Genomic DNA, 21,394 nt, shown 5'->3' on the forward strand with positions numbered 1-21,394 from the left:
ATGAAAAGTTTAAACAAAAGCGCGAGAGTGTGAAATATTTTGAAACCGCGTCGTCTTCTTGCTGTGAAGATCATGTCGGAGGGAATGCTTTCCTCCTGAAAATGCATCTTAAAAACTGGCCAAAATACTCCATCCTCTCGTTTGTAAGCCAGTTTGAGAAATGTTTCCTTTTATCTAAGGACAGCGCAGCCAGCCACGTGGGGAGCATAATCAAAGTAAATGGATGTATTTTTACCTACAGTTCACATCGTTTCATCGTTTCGCCACTTGTGTGGTTCGATCCGGAGCAAGTGTACCAGAGCTGTCAATGTCGTGTTCCATGTAGTCGCCACGAGACGAGCTATATTAGTAACCACGCTACAAGAGGACGCTACACGCAACCACAAGAATAAAGCCAGGCGGAAGAGGAGGAGCAATAAAGGAGTCGACGTCGAGGGAGTCACTCGTCTCGCCTCGTCATACAGGAAGGACAGACGGTGGTGATTCAAGCGATCATAAGGGGAGAAGGTGTGCTGTGTGCCACTCACTTCAAGCAATTGAAACATACACATTTATTTGACACAACATACAGAGACAATACATTGGGGGAGATACAATACTAATTGCGTCTTATTTTTAATCTTTAAAAATGGACCTTAAAATACACATGAAGTACAGGGTAAATGCTGAATGCTCGGAACGGATATGGCACCGGATGTGAGTATTAGTATGGGTGCGCCACTAAAATGCGCCATCAAACAGGGTCGGCACTGCGGACAGAAGCCGTAACAGTTCCTCTTCCTGATCGGAAAGCCACCAGCCGGCGGCGGCGACACTACCACTACCAATTCCCGGAATGATCTTCTCCCCGCCCGTAACCTACAACGCCGATTACCACCGGTGGATGGTGGAATTTGTTTTTCCAAAAAAAAACGAACATTACAGTACAGAACACAGGAAGGTGACGGATGGCAGAGATACAGAGTAGCGTTGCGGTGATGGTTGAAAAGAAAGAAAAACACAGGACGAATCATAGAATGGAGGTGAGTTGAGCTTGCTTGCAGGGACGGGAGAGAGTGTGGAGAGTAGATGGAGCAGGTTTCGTACACGCAGGGGCATGCGCAAGCGACAAAGTACATCATTCCAGGACTGTCCAGCTTAGTGCTTAACATTCAGTGCCTACATTCGACATGGACGAAACAACGGAACCACACGACGACAACGACGACAAACGGACATCTGGAAGCGGGGCGGGGCGGTGCAGCGCGAGGGGTTAATTGGGTCGTACAGTAGGAGCTCGCACGGACAGAGCGGTGGTAGCAGTGGTGTGTGTTTGCTGTTGATGTGTGTAAATGTACCGCTGGCCGGCACCTTCGGCGCGATAGCCGGCCAGCGCGACAGACGTGCTCGTCTCGGTGAGGCACAGCTCCCGTATCATCTGTGAAAAGGGACCGATGAAGGGGGACGGTGGTATGGGAAGGATGATGATACCCGAGGATAAAAAGAGTGGGAGCGTAAGTGAGAGTGTGAGCGAGAGAAAGAAGAGATAAAGAGGCAAAAAGAGGGAAAACAACAATAACAGAATCAGCAAATTGATGTGGTGTTGATGTGTATGAAGTATACAGTTTGGAAGATATTTTACCAGGGAGTTTCTTATGGAGAGGTTTCTTAGGAAACTGTAGGACAGGTTGTAGGACAATTACAGAAGCGCCTTCAAGATGTTACGTCGTGCACCGAAACCGCCAAACTACTGGATCGTCTCCCAGGGCGATCCCGTTTGTGTTACTTACGACGCCACTACACCACGCTCTCTTGCCTTTTAGTGTTCGATGCCCGCCTACTACAGACCCGCATATACAACTCTCGACCACAATCCATACAGGGAGGGGGATGGGGGGTTGCTGTTAGGTACGACGTGTACGACCGCGTGTTAGACAACTTGGTACAAAAGCCCCACCCCACGTACGGCCCAGTATACACAGATAAACACCAATTCAATGCATTCTCAATCCCCCGTTGCTATTCGCATGCAGGAAAATCCCGATGAGCTTCCGCGGGTCTTCTACATTCCCTGGTCAGTTGGAGGCGTCGTGTTAGAGGACCGTTGTAAGTTTTACTTATCATCAAACGATATATCCACACAACATTCCACCATCTTTCATCCGAAGCAAACAGGTAGAGCAGACAGAGAGAGAGAGAGAAGGAGACAGGAAGTAGGAAACATTGTACGAAGTAGTACTGGATGTCCTTCTGGGAATGAAAGCTTCAACAGAAGAACGTCGTGCTAAGAAGAGAGAGAGGCATGCACCATCGAAGAAGGGGAAAAAGAAAACCGATTGCAGTTCAGTGATGTGAACGTGAACAAGACACCGTCCTTCCCGTTCGATAAAACAGAAGGTTCGATTACGCGCTTTGCTGTGCTCGTGACTCCAGCAACACACAAACAAGGTAAAACAAAGTCATTCATTTTGATTATGCTAATCAACACGCGGCTGCTGATGTCCTATGCAGTTGAAGGTAGTGTTTTGTTGTGTTTGCAGTGAGGCAAATGCATGTGAAGAAGGTTGCTGGAAGGATTAACAGCGTGTTTAGCAATTATGTCGGTATCAGTGAAGGAGGATGCTTGTCTTTGAGTGGTGTGTTGGTTGTATTAGAATTGCATTTGCAGTTGGGATTAGAGGGATTAGAAAGGTTAAAAAGAAAATTTTTTGTTCGAATAAAGAGTTAATCTGCATGTATATACATGATCTATCGAAGCAAAAGACAACATTAGCATGTACAGCTTTCGATTATAGTTTTCAAACGATTCAAACTTTTATTTGTGCTACAGAGATGCCAAAAATATGGTGACCTTTTAGTTAGCAGCCAATTACGGCTTAATAGAATGCAGAATGCAACCAAGTGCTTCAATTGTGAGAGTTACACGCACATACACACACACACATACAAGACAACATTTCTGCCCGAGTACGCACGTGCACGCGTTTAGACGTTTTTAGAAACATTCAACAACACATTCCGTTCCAGGCAAAAACGGCGTGCAGACACGTGTAGGCGACAGAGATGTGGGATAGGAATACAGGGATACGGGGACGGATCGTTCGGGGCTACAAGCACAATGGAAGGAGTTGCCAAACGGCATGGCATGGCGGCACTGAATGGGAAGCAGGGATGTGGAAGGAAAATACAACAAGAACGATAACAAACTAAACAAACGAACATACCTTAGCGCTATCTTTCAAATCATTCATAGCTGGATCGTTAATGGGCTTGCCGGAGGCGAGTTTAGTAGCGTTTATAAGCTCACCGAGTGCTGCGGCGACGTCTTTGACCGCGTTTATGACCATCACTTGCGAGTCGGGCTGACCGGAACCGAGCGAGGCGGCCCCATGCTTGACTGCGTCGGCCAATTGCACTGCAAGAATAGTAAGAAACGGAGCGTTAGAATCAGGGAACCGTCATCCTGCTCTCTCGCCAACTTACAAATCGTCGTCACCGCGTTCTGGGCGGCTGCTGCTAGCTGATCCTGCGTGCCGGCAGCACCGGCCACCAGGATCTTTGTGTCCTCCACCAGCGCCTTCGCTGTCTTGAGGATGTGCTCGCGATGGTCGGAGAATTTGCCATCCTCGTCGCTCGACTGCAGCGTACCGGCGGTGGCGAACATGATCGTCGTGTCGAGATCGCTGATGATCGCGGACACCGTGCTGGAAGCGTTAATGCACGCCTGCGTACCACGCGAACCGGCCTGAAGGGCGGCCAGTACCTGGGCCACCTTCTCCGACACGTCACGAGCGCCGCGAGATATCTCCACTAAGCCGCTGCTATCGTCCTTCCGGATACCGGTCGTCGATTGGATCAGCACGTTGACCGAGCGGCCGAGATCCTGCACCGTGTTGCGGATGCGGATCGCCACATCCGGTGAAGTGGTAAGCGCGGACGCACCAATCGAGTCCTGCGCCAGCTGCGTGTAATGATGCGTCATCTCCACGCACAGCTGGGCCAGCTTGGACGGATCGATGGCGGCCTTGGCGTTGATTTCGTTCGCGTAGCGCGCAATCTCCTTCGCACTCTGTACCATGCGCGTCTGGTAGTCGACGTACGTATCATTCAGCGACGCTCCCAGGAACGATTGGCGCTTGTCGGAGATGCGAGACATCGAGCGGGAAATTTGCTCCATCAAACCCGTCACCACACCATTCTCCGTGGAAAGACGCTCGACGGTTGCGTTCAGCTCTTGGATCGCTTCCCGCGTCGATTCAACTGCCTCATCCAGCTCCGGATGGAAATGAGCGGCACGTGGGTTACCGCCTGCCTGCTTAGCAGTTTGTACGAGCTGTGCGCAACACTCAACAACCGATTTGACCTGGTTGATCAGCACCGTTTGCTGACCGGAGTGGACGAGCTGCGAGCATGCTCCAATCACTCCATTCGTCAGCGGCACAATGTGTTTCGCGATCTGATTTACAGCGTGACCCAGACTTTCGGCATTCTTCTTTGCGGACGATTTCACCGGCTCGAGACGATCGATCAGCTCGGACGCCGCATTGAGCGATTGGTTGGTAAAGCCCTGCAGATTGCTGTCCTTGCGCTGCGGCAAACCATCAACACCGACCGCTAGAGCGGCTGAGTTGAGCTCCCGCGAGCAATCCTTCAGCACCTCCAGCACCTGGTCGCACTGCATCTGGCCAGGAGCCTTCTCGCGAATGCTCGACGCAAGCTGCTTAATGCTTTCCGACACGTTGCGGCTGTGGGTTGCGAGCTGCTGCCATACTGGCGGATCGGTCGGTGTCAGCGCGAGCACCTTTGCCGTGCGAACCATATCAACTGCACCGTCGAGTATGCCACGCCCGGCCGTCAGGATCGGTTCCTGTGCCTTGCGACCCTCGGTCGAGATGCGGGCCGGAATCGAGATGAACTCGGGCGAGGAGGCAAAGTGACAGAGCGAAGAAACCGCCTCAAGCAGTGGTTCCGTCGCAGCGGCACAGCGTTGCCGCGATGCCGGACTGTAGTCCTGATCGAGGGCCTTAATTTCACGCACCAGCGCAGCCGTCGAGTTGGCCACCTCCTTGGCAGCCTGGACAAAGTGCCGCTTGGCGACCGGGTTCGTTGTGGTGGAGCTTGCATTGCGACACGCATTGCAAAGCGCAGACGTGTGCTTGGCGATGACGGTCGCCGCCGACAGGACCTGCGGCTGAGAAGAGGCCTGACCTCGCAGAACGTCGCAGCTCTGACGGATTGCCTGTGCTGCACGAGCGTACTGAGCCGGGTCGACAATGCCCGGACGCCCTCCGACGCTGGTAGGGTTGGAAACTCCCACCAGATACGCGGCCTGTGCGGCAGACTCGATCAGACCACGAATCGACTCCGACACCGAGTTGACCGAGTGGCCAAACTCAACGTGCTTCGAGTTCTTCGCGTTGTTTGCGATGCCCGTCATGCCCTCGCCGAGTGTGCGCGATTTCTCCAGCACCGTGTCGAGACAGTCGAAGTAGCCCTGATCGGTCAGCGATTCCTGGGGTGACTCCAGCAGCGGTCGCAGCGATTCAATGCTACGTATCGCGCCATCACACTCCTTCTGCCCTGGGGCGGCCTGCGTGCATACGTCCACCAGCCGGTTGATGCTTTCCGTCACCAGCCGTGCCGCAGAGGACAGCTCGTTCTTCGCATTCGGACGGTCCGGGTCGCCCGCAACGTAGCGAGCCGTGCCCAGCAGACTAATCGACTGGTTCGAAACGCCGCGCAGCGAGTTGACGATCTCTTCCCGGGCACGATCTTCCGCCGTTTGGCCTGCCATTTCGAGCGTCACCGTTAGCAGCTCTTTGTAGGCGTGACAGAACTCCTGGCTTGTGCCGGCCAGCTTGATGGAACTGTCGTACGATTGTGCCACCTGTCCGCCAGCTACGTTTAACTGATCAGCGGCCGATTTCAACTCGTTTTGCAGCTGGCCATACGGACGATCCGACGGTGGGTACTCGCCCGTGTCGAGAATGCTGCGCAAATCCGTTACCGTCTCGAACGCCTCGTTGATGTCCTTCACGCCCGGTAGACAGTCGATCGTACGACCGAGCGAATGTTTCGTGCGCTTGATCGCAATCAGCAGCGCCTCCTGGTTGTCCAGATTCTGGAGCGTTCGCTGCGCTTCCTCAATCACGCGCAGCGAATCCACAATCACCTCGTCGGCGCAATCGACCACGGCAGGATTCTTCGTAGTTACAAGCACCCCGCGCACACTCTTGGTGTAATCGCCCAGGGCGAGAGCAGTGTCGCGACCGGCGACCCCTGCGTACGTACGATTGCCCTGCTGGGCGGCGCTCATCAGCTGGTGCATCGAAACGTCGACCGCGTTGCTAGCGGCAGCCAGCTGCTTGAAGCAACTGTCTGCCGTCTCGCCCGGCAGCGGACGCAGACTTCCTTCCTGGGCGGCGCGGCGTGTGTCGCTCAGCACGCTGCGCAGGTTGCGAACCGCTTCCAGCGCAGCGTCCAGCTCGTTGCCACCGCATGCCTCCCTTGCACGATGGGCCGCCAGCCGCAGATCGTGGATGGCGTGGGTCAAGTTGACGGAGCTGCGTCCCAGCTGCTGCCCAGCCGCCTGGTCCATAACGGTTGGCTGTAGTTCGCGTGCCGAACCGGCCATCTGTGCGCCCGGCTCGAGGAACATCTCGGCGGCATCGATCAAGCACAGCTGCGCGTTCGGGTCGTCCGGACGCGCATGCGTGCCCTTTACACCCGCCACCAGCCGGGGAATCTGATCGGCCACCGCCTGACAGTCCTGCAGCAGGATCTCCTTCGTCTGCACATCGTTGCTGTGGATGAGCGAGTTCTGGGCCGCCGTTATGCATTGCGTGGCGGACGAGGCCGCCTGTCTGGCGCACTGTTCCAGCCGCCCAATCAGCTGCCGCTTGATGGCGGGCGTGTTTGCCGTCGATGTCGTGATGACGCGCAGCTCCTCCGCCGCGGTGCGCAGCATCTCCTGGTGGCCCGAATCGTGCGGGTTTCCGGCACACAGCCGGGCCGCTTCCACCATCCGTGCCGTAGCGTCGGCCAGTTGCTTTGCGGCCTCGAGCAGCTTGCGCTGCATGTTCGAGTCGTGCTGACTTTCCGCCTCGCCCTTGATGCTCTGGATGAGCTGGGCCGTTGCTTTGCCGAGCTGCTGCGCCTGCCGGATCATCTCCTGCGGGTCGGACGACGAAACAAGAATGTCTGTCGCTACCAGCACATTATCCACGGGGTTCTCATTCTCCACGCGGCGTGCCTTCTCACGCGCACTCAGCTTGATGTGCTCGAGCAGATCGGTCAGCGACTTGGAGACGTCCTTCGCCGCTGCCGTCAGGTCGCCACGCAGCTGCTGATTGTCCGTCGCCTCGTTGCACACTTCGGCCAGGTGAGCGACGGCTTTAGCGACCTCACGCGCTGCCGCTTCCAGCTGCTCCCGACAAGCCGGACTCTGAATGGTGGGACCGACGACACGGGCACACGCCACCAGCTGGCTGGTGGCCAGAGCACACTGACTTGCCGCTCCGATAACTGTGCAAGACAAAGAAATAAGCATTAATATCATGCTCCGTATGAAACTAGTTCCCGTGCTTCCTACCTTTGTTGCGAGTTGCCTCATCTTCCGTCACGGCCGCGATCGATTTCGCCTTCAGCACCAGCGCGGCCGTCGTGTTGGCGACCGCCTTCGCCAGCCCAAGCAGCATATCGTGCAGCTCGCGGCTCTCCACGCTCTCCTCGCCAATCGTGCTCAGCACCTGTCCGCTCGCCTCACCGACACGCGTCGCCGCATTCAGCAGGTTCTGGCGCGGCTCCTTGCTTTCCGGCTCGGCCGAGCGCAACAGATCGCTAAACGCATTGCACAGTTTGCGCGTCGCTTCCAGCAGCTTATCGCCGGTACAGTCATCGTCCATGAGAGCGGCAATCAGGCGCACCTCTTTCGTCACCTCCGGGATGCTCTGCGTGATCTGCGACACGGCCGCACCGACCGCCTCGTGGTCGATCTCGTCAGGCTGCGACGCGGTCACGACCTGCGCCGTCGCCGCATTCATCGTGGCCAGATGCGTCGTGACGGTTTGCTTCGACGTGTCGAGCGTTTCCTCGCGCCACTGCAACGAGCCCGGATCGGTACCGAGCGGTGGCAGCTGCACCTTGCTCTCCAGATCCTTCTCCGCCCGGTTGAGCGCATCCTGACCGGCGGAAATGTACCCGAGCAGTGCACGCTGTGGCTCGGACAGTACCGAACTGATGCGCGTTTGCTGCAACTGAAGACGGAATCGGAAATGAACAAAAGCAAAGTTAGTTTCCGCTTCCTGCCTCTCCTCTTGCATGCGTTTGTGAGTGTGTGTGTGTGTGCGTGTGTGTGTAGGTGATGTGTTAGTTGATGCTGATTTTTGACTGATTGTAGGTGAGATAATGTGAGTAGTGTAAGTAGTTTGCTAAATGGTGACCGAAACATTGTAATTCACCTACGTCTGGTAGTTTTTTGTGGTGGTTCGAAGGGGTTACGGGGTTTAATGTTTTGTTTTAGTAGTAGACAACGACAACAATGGTTACACGCAGCATGAAACGAGATGAAACGAAACAAAGTGGTGGGTAAGCTTCATGACACGTGACACGTTCGGCCCGGGCGTTGGGCCAGAACATAGAGTGACGAAAGACAACAGAGCACGTTCAGTTAGTATGTTAACGGAAAGGAAAGTGTAATAAGCGCAGATTGTCTGCCCTCACCATCGGTGGCTGGTGTGCCAGGTTGACCTGACCGACGATGGCACCGTACTGTATCGATTGCATCTCGCCAGTACCGTACGACCGTTCACCTAAGGTGCATATCATCGAGAAGTCAGCAACACAGGGTCAATCACACACACACAGACACACACACCAGGTCACGCGCGAGCACCGAAACGAAAGATATTTGCGCACGAAGATCAATCCATCAATGGGAAACGAAACCAAAAAGAAAAAGAAAAGAAAGAAAACAAAATCGATTAAATTATAAAACTTATGGACTGTAATAGAAACGTAAAAGAAAATCCAGTAACATAAAAAGAATAGCTTTATTTTTTCTAACAAAAGCGTTCTTTCCACATTGCATCGAAAAATGTTGCTGCTTACCGTCAGTTCCGCGCATGATGGCTGGCTTAGCGATGGAATGGGTTTCCACCTTGCCACCTTTGTTCGTCTCCTCGTGCTGCAGGAAGGTGGCTCTGGAAGTAGAAAGAACAGGAACACATTGGATCGTGAACATTATTGAAAGATTCTACAAAATCAACGCCATAGTCCATTCACACAGGTTTGCTTTAGAAGAAGGCGATAAAAATGGTGCAAAATAAATGATTTAGAATGCATTCACAGTGCCGCCTGTTCGCTTATCAGCAGCTGTTTGCACGCCAGCCACTGAGCACGCAAATGGCACTAAAACTTTATCGTCTGCTTCAAAGCACCCCATCCATGGAATGGTTATTCTTAGAGAACGTTTCACACAGTCCGAACGCTGCTTACTTTGACGGTGCGACACTTTCCTCCACCATGGTGGAGCCCTCGTCGCCCTCGATGCCGAAGTGGTCCTTTGCCTGCTTCTTCTTCAGGATGATGTCGATGTAGCCGGCGATCAGCTGCACGATCTGTTCCGCTTCCGTCGTTTGCACCGAGTAGTACGAGTCGGCGTAATCGCCGAAATCGAGCGTGAACGTGTTGGGCGACGCGCCCCACCGGCGTACGGTCGTCAGTGGCCACGATTTCAGGATCTCCTTCGTCGTTTCGTCCAACCGCAGCACCGAGTCCTTGGTGACGCCCAGCAGCCGGGGCACGAGCTTGTTCTTGCCGGTCATTTTCTCCTTCACCAGGAAAAACGTCACACCGTACGTGGGCAGCTCGCGGGCCGTCTTGGTGTACTCGTACTTCGCGTCCAGGTCGGACAGCCCGACGTGCTTCCGATGTTCGGCGAATATTTTCCGCTCAATGTTCTTCGTGCGCACGTACGAGGCGGGCAGAAACTCTCGCAAACTGTTAAAGGGAGGGGGGGGGGGGAAGCAAAAAAACAAGCAAAAAGCATTAGATTTGGTTCGAGTCAAAAGATGAACACAAAATCAATACGTACTCCAGGAATCCGGGTCTATGTTTTGCCTCGTTATGGTCCCCGAACTGGATCTGCACCTGTATGCCGGCGAACTCGCACGCCTTGTCCTGCGTGACCGGGTGCGTCCCGTCCAGGATGGCATCGCGCGCCTGCACGTACAGCAGGTTCAGCTGTACCGGGTCGCGCGAATCGATGTTCTGGTCGGAGTAGAAGAACTTGCGCCGCAGCAGCACCGTCTCCTGCTCGTCGATGCCCTGCTCGCGCAGCGTCTTGCCCACGTCCACCCAGTTGATCTCGTCGTCCGTGCGCAGCTTCTTCCGCAAGCTCTCCATCTTCGCGTCCCGCTCCTTCTCCTGCGCCTTGCGACGCAGCGTGAGCGTGCCGGTGTTGGAGCGATTGTCGGGCTGGTTCTCGTTCTGCGCCTCCGGGTCTTCGCGCACCAGCCCGTACTCCTCGTGGTTGGTGATGCCAATCTTTGTGCAGATCACCACCATCAGCTGCGACACCGGCTGCGAATCGTCGACCAGGATCGTCTTGACCGCACCGTCCAGCATGCGCACGCGCAGCGTCCGGTGCTTCTGTCGGTACTCGAGCACATCGTGGTTGTGCAGCATGTAGTAGCCCAGGTTGCGGGCCGGCTCCAGCCACACGCCCTGCCGGGTGTCATCGTCCGCTAGGAAGAGGCCAAACTCCTGCGCCTGCCCCTGTACCGCCTCCGCGAACTTGTCCTTGATGATGCGACACGCATCGAACACGGTCGTGCTCGGGTCGAACTGGATCGTCTTTGTCACCCGGCCTCCCTCGAGGCTGATCCGGAGGGATAGTGTGGACATTCTTCGGCCCGAGCTGCTGCTATGGTGGTGGCTGCTCTAGCGATGCTGCACATCAAATAGAAGAGAACAAGCAAATGCAGTTGATCATTAGTTTTGTTTGTTTGAAATCAATAGAAAAAGAACACACAATTGAATTTAATTCCATAGAATTAGAACCGCCTTTCATAGACACACCAGGCTCACACCCAGATTATACTAGACACGGCCCAGTTTAATGCTATTATTTCTTTATCAAACCTCGTCGTCACGCAGTCATTAGCGCCTCGTTTTCCCATTCAACTATGGACTTCCCAAACGGTCACAATAGAAAAAGCTTCAAACCTCAAAATCATCCGAACACATTGGAAACACATAAATTGACCAACAGAGCATCATCTCGTTCCCCTCCCCCACTTCCCTTTCATCCAGTGCCCATCTGTCCAGGCGACAGTTTTGTGGTTCGCGGTTAGCAAAGACCCCCAACACAGCGTGCGACGGCGGCAAGCGATCCATCCACCGGATCAGCTGCATCGTACACTGCCATCTCCTCGGCGAGCGCGTGTCGAAAGCATCATAAATCACAATTTATCGTATATGTGTCCGGGAGGATGGGATTGGGAGGGCCGAATGCCTGTCACCAGGCAGACAGTTCCAACAGTCGCGTCAAGTGCCAACCGCTGTTCCACAAACCGCAGTGCCAATGCGCGAAAGGACACTATGGCCACGCGCGCTTGCGTGTGTGTGTGTGTGTGTGTATCCGCAAAAGGACTGCAAAACGCGGACAAATAAAATCCGTCATCTACCGTCACACCACGAAGGAAGGAGGGTATGGGCACGGGCCACGGAAGCGAGATGCATCATCGATCGATGGCGAAACGCGGCCTCGCGATTGTGCTCGAATGATTTCAGCAGCTCGGAACACATTACGCTTAAAAATCCGCAACAACAAGCAGCAGCAGCAGCAAACGGCCGATAAAAAGCGCATCAAGCGGTGTTCTTAACGTTCTTCCCTTCTGCTCCAGTCCCCAGCAGGGGGGAATCACTCCACCGAGCCGTGAAGAGCCAACTACACACCGTGTGATGGATGTCTGAAGCCCCTCTCCATGCGGCACAAACACGCACCCAAGAAGTGTCGCGTAAGTCACGAAGCATTATCGTAGTCACGTTTTTCTTCGTTTGCTTTCCACGTTTTTCCCGAACCTGATAAGCAAAAGTTGAGCGCAGCTCCGTTCAGCGCCACTAGCAGCTCTTCCGGCGAAAACTCTGCAGGAAGGAAAGCCACTCACGCCCAGCAACATTGGGGTTAATCTTCGGTTCCTTTCGCTCCTGGATTGTGCTGGAAGGGGAACCAGATGCTTAAGCCTCCCCCCCTCCCCCTCTCGAAGTTGCTGCAGTGGAGTGGAAAATTAGTCGTTACATTAAAATATGTTACCATCGAAAATGGCGGGAGGCTATAAATCGTGCTCCACAAGCAGCAGTGTGAGTGCCTCACGGCAAGAGTCCGGCCACTCCGCCTCCAGTCAGTCGTCCTGTGCCGCTACAACACGCTACACTCGATAAATCGATAACGATGCGGAAGGAAACGAGACGAATTCCGGGATGCGCGGGAAACACTTGGTGATCTGGAGCAAAGGTGGGGGAGGCGAGGGGGATGGAACCGCTGATGGAAAACCGCTTGACGTCGCCCGTTGTGAGAATGTCCTTGTGCTTCTCATTATCGTTTATGGACTTTGGCTGAAAAATGGTCCACCCATTATTATTCTATTGGATTTAAGCACTTCCACAGAGCGACCTCACTCCCACAACACCACAGGCGTGTGATTCATGGGGAGTGTTGTGTATCTGGAGCGCTTCGAGCAGAAGCCAAAAGCTGGCGGAACTATCGTGCCCCCACACGAGCACCAAGGCAACCAACCGACCGTTGTTCATTAATTTTATTTTCCTAATCTGACACCGCAGAGGTGGGATTAATGTGATTATTCACTTTTCGGCAGGAAGATGGCACAATACCGAGGGCGGCTCTTGTGGGAGCTGTTGGTGGGTTAGTATTCGGAGAAAGCAAGCTTCTGTTCCTTCAAGCAACTGTTGTGGCGTTCAACAAGCAATACAGTGATGTCTCCAACGGAAGACATCTTGTGCTTTTGTACGAAGAATACATCTCCGAACACCTCAAACCATTCTCACACAGAGATAAATAGAGATATAGAGAGAGATGGCTGCTCGTGCTGAAGTGTCACACTTCCGGTCGTAGAAATTAATTGAAACACACTGTGCCGCCAGGTCCAAAAGGACGACAACCAAGGCGACCACCTTTCTTCATCATGCCTTGCTACTTCCTACCCATGGACCACACACCAGCCATAAGAAAAAGCTATCAAGCACACCCCCGATAGACATCCGTCGCCACACTTTCTTCCAGCAAACTGTCATCGAAAGCCGTATAGACATCAAAACTAGCCCACTCGAATGGGGCAGCAGCAGCATGTTGAACCATCATCCATCCATCTCTCCATCTCTCCATCGGCAGCGTCACCATTGTCACCATAACAACGGAAGAGACGCCTGCGCACACCCAAGGAAGCCGCTTCCTTTTTCCTGCAGAACCTTCTTTTTCGTTGGCAAGCAGCGCCACATGCACACACAGACAAACCGACAAAGCAAAGCGCTACTTGGATGAGTTTTTCAAAAGGTGTCAAAGTCGGTCTCCTTCTTGTCATCTCGGCGTCAAAGAAAAGCGAAGCGGTACCGAGTAAAATCCCCATGTCCATTTCGAAACGGAATAAAGAGAGAGAGAGAAGATAAATTCATTTCCCCATTGAACAGGAGCACATGAACATGTTCGATTGTAGCAGGGCCAAAAACCGACAAGACAGGCAAAGATGAATGGTTATTGGCAAGCAACCGAAAAGCTTCTTCTAGGGAGAAGGGCTTTTTTTCCTCCTCACGGCCACGGTGGTTTCTCAAGTGCTTTTACGGCCATTGCCCTTTGAAGCTGATAAGAAAACAGCTTGCAAAAGCGCTTTTCCATGAAGCGGGGTTCGGTTTTGTCACTCGTCTCCGTCTTGGAGATTCTTTTTGAACTGACTATTTGTGCAGTAACACAGTATTTCGCAGGTGAAAGATTAGCAACATTCAAACGCTTTCCAGCAGAGGCACATAAAGACACTTCGAATGAAGGCGAAGAAGAAGAAAAAAGGGGCGGGGGAAAACAGCATAGAGAACAATTCTTTTGCCCGTTCCCACAGCATTAGGGCCAGATGTCAAGAGTTGTGAGGGACCTGCGGTACCACTCTACCCCCTGGAAGGTGAAGAAAGGAAGCAATGGAAGCAACAACCGTCCAAGGGATAATAATCCAGCAATTGTGCACAAAAAATAAAGGGTAACTGCCGATATTTTGCTGTCTCGGCGGCAAGACGACACAGCAGCAAACGGAAGGAAGAGTACGTCCATTCTTTAGGCATCTTTACTGCCGTATTCCGGTCTCGGCGCGGGAGGGAGGAAAAAGAAGAGATCATAGAGGCAGGAGTAACCGGTTGGTAGCAAAACTACTAAGACACACAGTATATTCTGCGCGTAACATCGTTTCAAATGCTTTAAAAAACCTCCTTCTGACGGACCTTAAATTGTTTCCTTCGCGAGTCGTGTTCGCCAGCCTTTGCTTGGTAATTACAAATGTGAGCGAACAGACTAAACGGGGAGAGCTTTTCTTTGGCAAGTTTGTAATATAATGCTTGCTTGCTTGGTGCTGCAACAACAAATACACCTAACCCGAGGATTAATTTCTAAACCATCACAAACAGGCCCTGCTTGGGGGGGGGGAGTCTGCACTCGAGCCGAGCTTTGATCCGGTGTATCAGCGGCAGGAGCCGTTTACCGAACGAAACGTCCTATCGATTGCAGACACAGCAGTGTTGCCTTCACCTACACCTACCGATGGTGTGTGTGCGTGTGTGTTTGTGTGTAATTTAATACACATTTTCCACACCGAGCCACAGACACATACACACACACAAAACGGAAGCCATCCGTTCCATTCTTCCGACGTTTATCGGTTCAATATTTGCGCTTCGACAAACACCTATCGAGATGGCTCGACACACACACTCTTTGGGCTGAGTAGTGGGTCGGTAGGTGCGCGCTGTATCGTGTTGCATCGAGCAGGCCATGTTTACTGTTAACGAACGTGACGAAGACTTTCCAAGATTGGGGTCGCGCTGAGCGCAAAACACAGCGACACATCAAAAGGATCTGTTTATTGATTGGAGCGCTTGCAGGCGAGATAGTACACCGAAATCTTTATCTTCTCAACGGTGGTATATGCTGCCCTGGAACAACACTCCCAATGGATATTCAATTCATCAAAACCCATCGAATCAATGAACAACCTGTTGACTGAAAATCATACCTGAATATCTGGGACACACGCACACCTGAGTGTCCATTGCGTTGTTGCGGGTATATTGGTGTTTGCACACATGCGATGCACAATTGCTCTATAAATAATGCATCTATACTCTGTGTGGGAGATGATGATGTGTGGTCACCGCCCCACATAGCCCGGTGGGGCTCTACTTTATCGGCATTTCCACCGGTGTGGATAACGACGATAAGGGAGACGCCATTCTTAATGCAAATTTATCGATCCCCCCCCCCCGCGCTTGCTTATCCAGCAGTGCAACAACTCAACGTGTGTGACGATGACGGCGGATGCACTCGGTTGCAGAGCTCTGCAGAAGGGCGGACGGATTTTAGCACAAAAAACCCCTGGTGTGTGGGGTGAGTGACGATAACGACGACACACGGATGTTGCCCGTGGTGGACGCACACCGCTTGTACTAAGGCTTTGTTTCGAAAAGGGTTTGCAGACTACGACCGTGTGTACCGGAAATAAACCGGCACACACACACCCACACTGCACACTCAGAGGTGTCGACGAGTTGGACACCGAAGGGACATACGCTCCACCATACCCCCCAACCATGCAACTGCAGCGATTGTTTTAATTGATTTAATTTTAGGGCTGGCCTAACTAAACCATTTGTTCCGAATAGGTTTTCCTCCGGAGGGTTATGTTATGATGTGAATTTTCCAACACATGGGTAGTGGGCGGGCATCGAAGTACCTCACAAAATCAATCCATTAAGTGGAGGCGGCGGGATAGAGTTTTGCATACCTGCTGCCTGAATTGAATTTATTGCTTATTCGGCAGAAAAATAGGATATAGGGCGGATCGCTCCCTTTCATCCTCTTGAAAGGTAGAGCGCGCGCATGGTGAGAAAATATCACACAGAATGCTAAGGCCCTTCTCCAAAAAGACCACCAAAGCGAGATGCATAAAATTATCATAATTTGCACACAGAACAACGTCCACAATACGCTCGTCTTTGGGCGAATGCCGGAAGGACACTTCTTGAGCAGGATAAAGAAGGAAGGAAGGGGAAAACGCCGAAGCGGAGACGATTTTGCACAACTTTATCCATTTTCAACACGCTGTTGTTGTTTTGTTGCTTTTTTCTTTACAAAAGATGGCCACCTGCTGAGGACAAGATGACATCTTTCCTAAAAAAGCCGAGGAAACAAATCAACAAGGAGTCCCTTTTTCTATTCTTTTTTTTTGTCAAACCTTAATTTCTTAGCATTCCGTGTCCTTCCCAGTATTGGCGTGTTTGGAATTCGTTTGTTTGGTTTGAATGAAGGTTAAAGTGATTCTTTCAAATTTCACCTTAAATATTTTCCACTATCTTCCCGGAATAATCAGATTGAGGTACGAGGATACGATCATCATTACCCGTGGGGTAAATTCGATTTTCCTGGTTAATCGAGGCAAGAAAAAAACGGTAACCCAGCACCCAACCAACCCCGGATGTACCCCGTTTAGTCGTCAAGCCTCATTAACTTCCAGTACTAGAGAGTTCGGTTCCCCCTAGGCACATCTCTCCTCCATTATTCTCTATCGGGCCTTTTTGCACAAACACTCAAACAGAGACAAAATGGAATGGAATTTTTCCCTGACAGGAGGAGTTGGAAGTTGCGTTTTCCGGTACGTGGTAGTAGTTCAGGTTGAATGGAAAGTGGGATTAACGGTGATGTGCTTTAAAAAAAGCGGGAGGAGCACTTTAACCAAAAATACTGTTGTTACATCCAACTGGCATCAATTCAATCAGACGAAAGGATTTAGTAGTAAGTGCCGAAAGTTTCGAATAGGTAAAAATTACAGAAACTCACCATTTGCTGGTACTTAACATTTTTGCTTTATTTTTCCACCGCACGCGCGCGCGCCTGTATGTGTGTGTTTGAGTTCGATTGCGCACCGCTTTTCCAGCCGCCGTTTCAAATTATCCGCCGTCACTTTCACTTAATTAAATGCAGCATAGTTTCGCGTGTGACAGCTGAGGTGAAATCAATCGTTCGAGTTTTTTAAGGTTAGTTTTTCCTCCGTCTTTTTAGTTCACCCGAACCCGAACTTTACAATTGGAAAGCATTTTACGGGGAGTTGATGTTGGAGGAAAAACACAACGTTTCCATTCCTTTCTTCTTTCCCACTCAAGCCACACTTCGCGGAAAAAGGAATGAGGGAGTAGTGTCATGGTGGTAGTAGTGCGCCGGTGATACGATACACACAACACGACACACCCGACACGGTTACCAACACACACCACTGACACACGGCAGCGGGCATTACACGCCGATATTTACGGAAGGGATTCACCACCTATAATCGTATTATCCTCCTGTACTTATCGTTTACACAGAGAAGCATACACACACACATACAGACACACACAAAGAAAGGAGTACACTTTTTCCAATGCCTACCGATAAAAAAGGGGCATACCCTGCTTCACGGTAAAGGAAAATCTTACGTAAAAGAAAATTCACACAAGTCCTTTTCCCTTTTGCTTCAAAGCACGAGGAGTTTTGCTGCGAACAGCAACGTTCAACACTTCTTCGAAATGTCACAAACAATAGTTAAATGAAAACTTCAATAGGGCTTCCGAATCTCTCAGACTTTAAGCGTTTTCACGGACTCGGGGTGCTCTTGCTTGGCTTGCTATTTCTTCGGTGGTACAGCATCAACTAAACGACCGTCCGCCGTACCACGAGAACGGCGACAGTTGTACGCTTGATCCTTTGCCAAATAAATCCTACCAATACAAACGCACCCTGTCGGTGTGTGAGTGAGTGTAACGACACGGCCCAAACATGAAGGGAAGGAAAATTCAACCCCTATCCCGATGGAAAGCAGCCTACTATGGTACAGCACATCCCTACAAGGGTTGCTGTCCGACGGTTTTTTGGCTCTGCAAGTGTGTGTGCGTGCTTCAAGGGGTGACTTCTGCGCAGTCTACACTTACACACTGATACAGGGACCGTGTTTTACCAACACACATACACATACACACACATGCAAAGTGCGAGAGTCGGATGGATATGAGAAAAGCGATTTATCACTTGTGCTGGAGTGTAAACTAGACACCACACCAACACAAGCGCACGTTGAGTTTTCCAATTTTTCCTTCTCATAGTACCACCGAGAGAGAGAGACGCACTGGTGAGGGGTTTGGAGGGTTTGTGTGAAACATTGCAGCAAACGTGAAAGTCTGTTTCCCTCGTTGTGCTCCTGTGCTCCCCCTCTTCCATGTTTTACCCTTCATAACAGCGGGTAGTAGTCAGTGGGTCGAAAAACAATCCTTCCTTCCGCCCGGCCACATTTCCACTCGAGTTGCTTTTGCGCGAGCGTTACATAAAAAGCCAACCGTAGACCGTAGCAGCGGCAGAACTGCTGTCAGAAACAATAGTCACATTTCGTCACAGCCCGTTGTGGGAGTAAAAGCGACGGGACAACGAGGGGCGCGCGTGTTGGAGAAAGTGGAGCCGCCAATACCTCAAGAACGGTCGGGGGGAACCACACCACGACGATTTTGACGTGGTCTTGGAGTATGATGTTGCTCAGGCAAGAGACTGGTAGATAGAGTAAGGCATGTATATACGAAGAAGTTTGTTGTCAATGTTGATTTGAATCCCTCTTCGTGACGCGTGATGCGACTGGCATCGTGGTCGTCATCGTCGACTCCATGTTTTCCAGTGCCACACGGAGCTTATGAGCTGCTTTAAGAAGGATTAAAATTCCATTCTTTTGTGATGCCTGTGCACTGCACACTGGGGAGAGGTGGTTATGTGTGGAGCGTACATACATTGCTCGCTCTTATCGGGGTTTGGTCAACCCCGGTGTGTTTGTGTGTGTTTGTGTGTGGAGCCAAACAGCCCAAAAACCTTCCACTAATGTCGGTGCAAGTTGACGGCGTCGATGGTCTAAATACGCGCAGCGTTACACAGCGAAGAAGTCAACTAAGTCCACCTCATACACGCGCGGCTATGTACAGAGCAACGTTTTGACGTTATCAACAAACACACCGCATGGTACGAGCACGACGAGACATATGTGGCTGTTTAAATGCCACCAGAAGCGAAAACTCAACAGTCGACCGCTTTTTGGAACCATTTTTCATCCCCGAGCCCGCCCCAGAATGGGTCCCTCCGGATGGTCGTTTGTTAAAATTCAACGTCGAGAGCGATGGTTTATGGACATAAAGGCTCTCTACTGACGACTCCACTCAGTGTGCTTCCTTCCCCTAATCACACACACTCCACCGCTTGTACCTCTTGCCACGTGAGAGTCGCGGGCATTTAGAATGAATTACGGAATGCGCGTTCTCCATCTTCATTAGATTCAACCTACCACGGCTTCTGGAAACGATGTCAGCAAAGACGATAATCGATCGCATTGCTTCTTCAAACGCGCTGCCAAAGAGGGAGTGTGAGTGGTGGGTAGTTTCAATTTCTTTCAAATTGCGGCCTTCTTTTCATCGGAAAAGAGAAAAATCGGCATTTGTTAAATGAAATCTACCACGGGTGCGCTGCTTGTGCTGTGTGGTCGGTTTCGATCGATAATGAAAGGTAAAAGGGCCACACTTTTCAAACCGCCCGGCAAATGGCAAACTTCACGCGATAACGTCGTCGTCTTACGCGTTGTTCCCTAATGCCTGCTCTCTTTCGCTGCCTGTACGCACCCCCGGTTGATGATTGATTGATTTTTGGTGTGCTGGAGTTTTTTTTTCTGCAACCCCCGACGATGGTGTGGTGAACTCCTTCTTAAGCAGCGTTTCAGGCTTATTTGGATAAATTTTAAAGGCAAGCGCAAGAATTTCTGCCGGAGATAGAGAGAATCCGACCAAAGATGCCAGTGCCACTCGGGGACGTTTAATTTATGAATGAAAACATAAATTTCCCAACACTCTAATGAACTGACCAGCAGGTTCAGTTCGGGAGCTCTCTGGCAGGAGCACTTTTCTTGGAATGGAACCCAAACTCTTGGGAAATGACACATAACCTTCTCCACTATTTCACCAAAGGATTCACACAGCGAGCGAAAGAGAGGGCGCACTCCCAGATCATCCTGGGAAAATGCAATAACTTGGAAAACTGTCAGCATTTGCAGGCCAACACAACACAACGAAGGGGGACCACCGCCGCCCAACACGATGACCAATCCTTTTCCGTTCCATTCTAACTGTTTTGCTTATTATTTATCTACGAAGCCAACAGTTCTTCGTGCGTCCTCCCGGAGGCCACTACTTCCGCTAGCTATGGGGGCCCAATATGGCGCGAATGCGTCGCTGCTCTCCTTGATATATACTCTTCCCCTGCCAGGCCAGGCCAGCTTCACCACCACCAGCTGTCGCTGTGGTCCTGTGTCTCAGACTCAGATGAAACAAAACAGGGAAGGAAAATAGAACCAACAACCGAAAGCAAATAAAGTCTCTCCACAAGACGGCAAGGCCGGAAAACTCGCTTCAGGGATCACCACTGCCGTGAAAATTTACACCACACCTTTCGTCTCTCTAGGGTCTGTCTCTCGCGCCCCGGTCTTTCCCTGTGTGTGTGAATGATTAATTTGATGGTCGTCTGTAGAATTCTTTTCGTTTTTCTCGCTCTCCATGCTCGTTTTCCCATTTATTTCTTGGTTTCTTCTTTCAGGTCTGTAAATGATTGGGGAGTTCCCAGCGTGGTCATTGCAAATTGTCTTTCTCCTGCTGCTTATCCTATTGCAAGTTCTTCTGTGCTGTGGTGGATTATCTATGCTTATGATTTTCACTTGGATCACACTTGCAATCGAGCAGTAATTACACCAGCTCTCTATGCGTGAATGGATTCGCACATTTTAAGACCCCGAAAAACCACTCCATAATGAATTAGAAAATACAAAAAAAAAAAACGAGCTTTTCATCTACCAATCGTTTGTTGACGAGCCTCGAGTTTCCCGCACAAAAAGGAGACGCGAAAACGGATGTTTATTAGATTCTAGAGCATCCTCAATGATAAGCTCCAAAAAACTGCCTCCACGAAGCCGTATGTCCGATAATTATTGACACATTTTCCATGCTTTTTTTGTTGGTCGGTTTGTCCCAAATTTCCACTTCTCTCGCGCCCCTTGCCCCCCTCTCATTATGCTCCATTTATTCTGCTGCC

At 51.3% G+C, this 21,394-nt stretch overlaps 1 protein-coding gene across 19 annotated transcripts in view; it reads right to left on the minus strand.

The window, feature by feature from the left end:
* The window catches only part of LOC120900652 (talin-2), a 64,231-nt gene that overhangs the window by 5,522 nt on the left and 37,315 nt on the right, over nucleotides 1–21,394 (minus strand). For 14 of the 19 annotated variants that reach the window (XM_040307988.1, XM_040308025.1, XM_040307974.1 and 11 more), the window contains 7 exons: nucleotides 10,073–10,929; nucleotides 9,475–9,978; nucleotides 9,088–9,179; nucleotides 8,701–8,789; nucleotides 7,571–8,234; nucleotides 3,463–7,503; nucleotides 3,204–3,394 (listed from right to left, as the gene is read on the minus strand). In XM_040307988.1, the coding sequence (XP_040163922.1) occupies nucleotides 3,204–3,394; nucleotides 3,463–7,503; nucleotides 7,571–8,234; nucleotides 8,701–8,789; nucleotides 9,088–9,179; nucleotides 9,475–9,978; nucleotides 10,073–10,884 (6,393 nt within the window). In that variant the 5' untranslated portion in view covers nucleotides 10,885–10,929. Of the gene's footprint in view, nucleotides 1–527; nucleotides 859–881; nucleotides 1,418–3,203; nucleotides 3,395–3,462; nucleotides 7,504–7,570; nucleotides 8,235–8,442; nucleotides 8,445–8,700; nucleotides 8,790–9,087; nucleotides 9,180–9,474; nucleotides 9,979–10,072; nucleotides 10,930–21,394 lie in introns of those variants that run through there. The other 5 variants (XM_040308097.1, XM_040308087.1, XM_040308070.1 and 2 more) reach the window with 5 other exon arrangements.

Source organism: Anopheles arabiensis, chromosome 2 (assembly GCF_016920715.1).
Source record: "Anopheles arabiensis isolate DONGOLA chromosome 2, AaraD3, whole genome shotgun sequence".
NCBI classification, from domain to species: Eukaryota; Metazoa; Arthropoda; class Insecta; order Diptera; family Culicidae; genus Anopheles; species Anopheles arabiensis.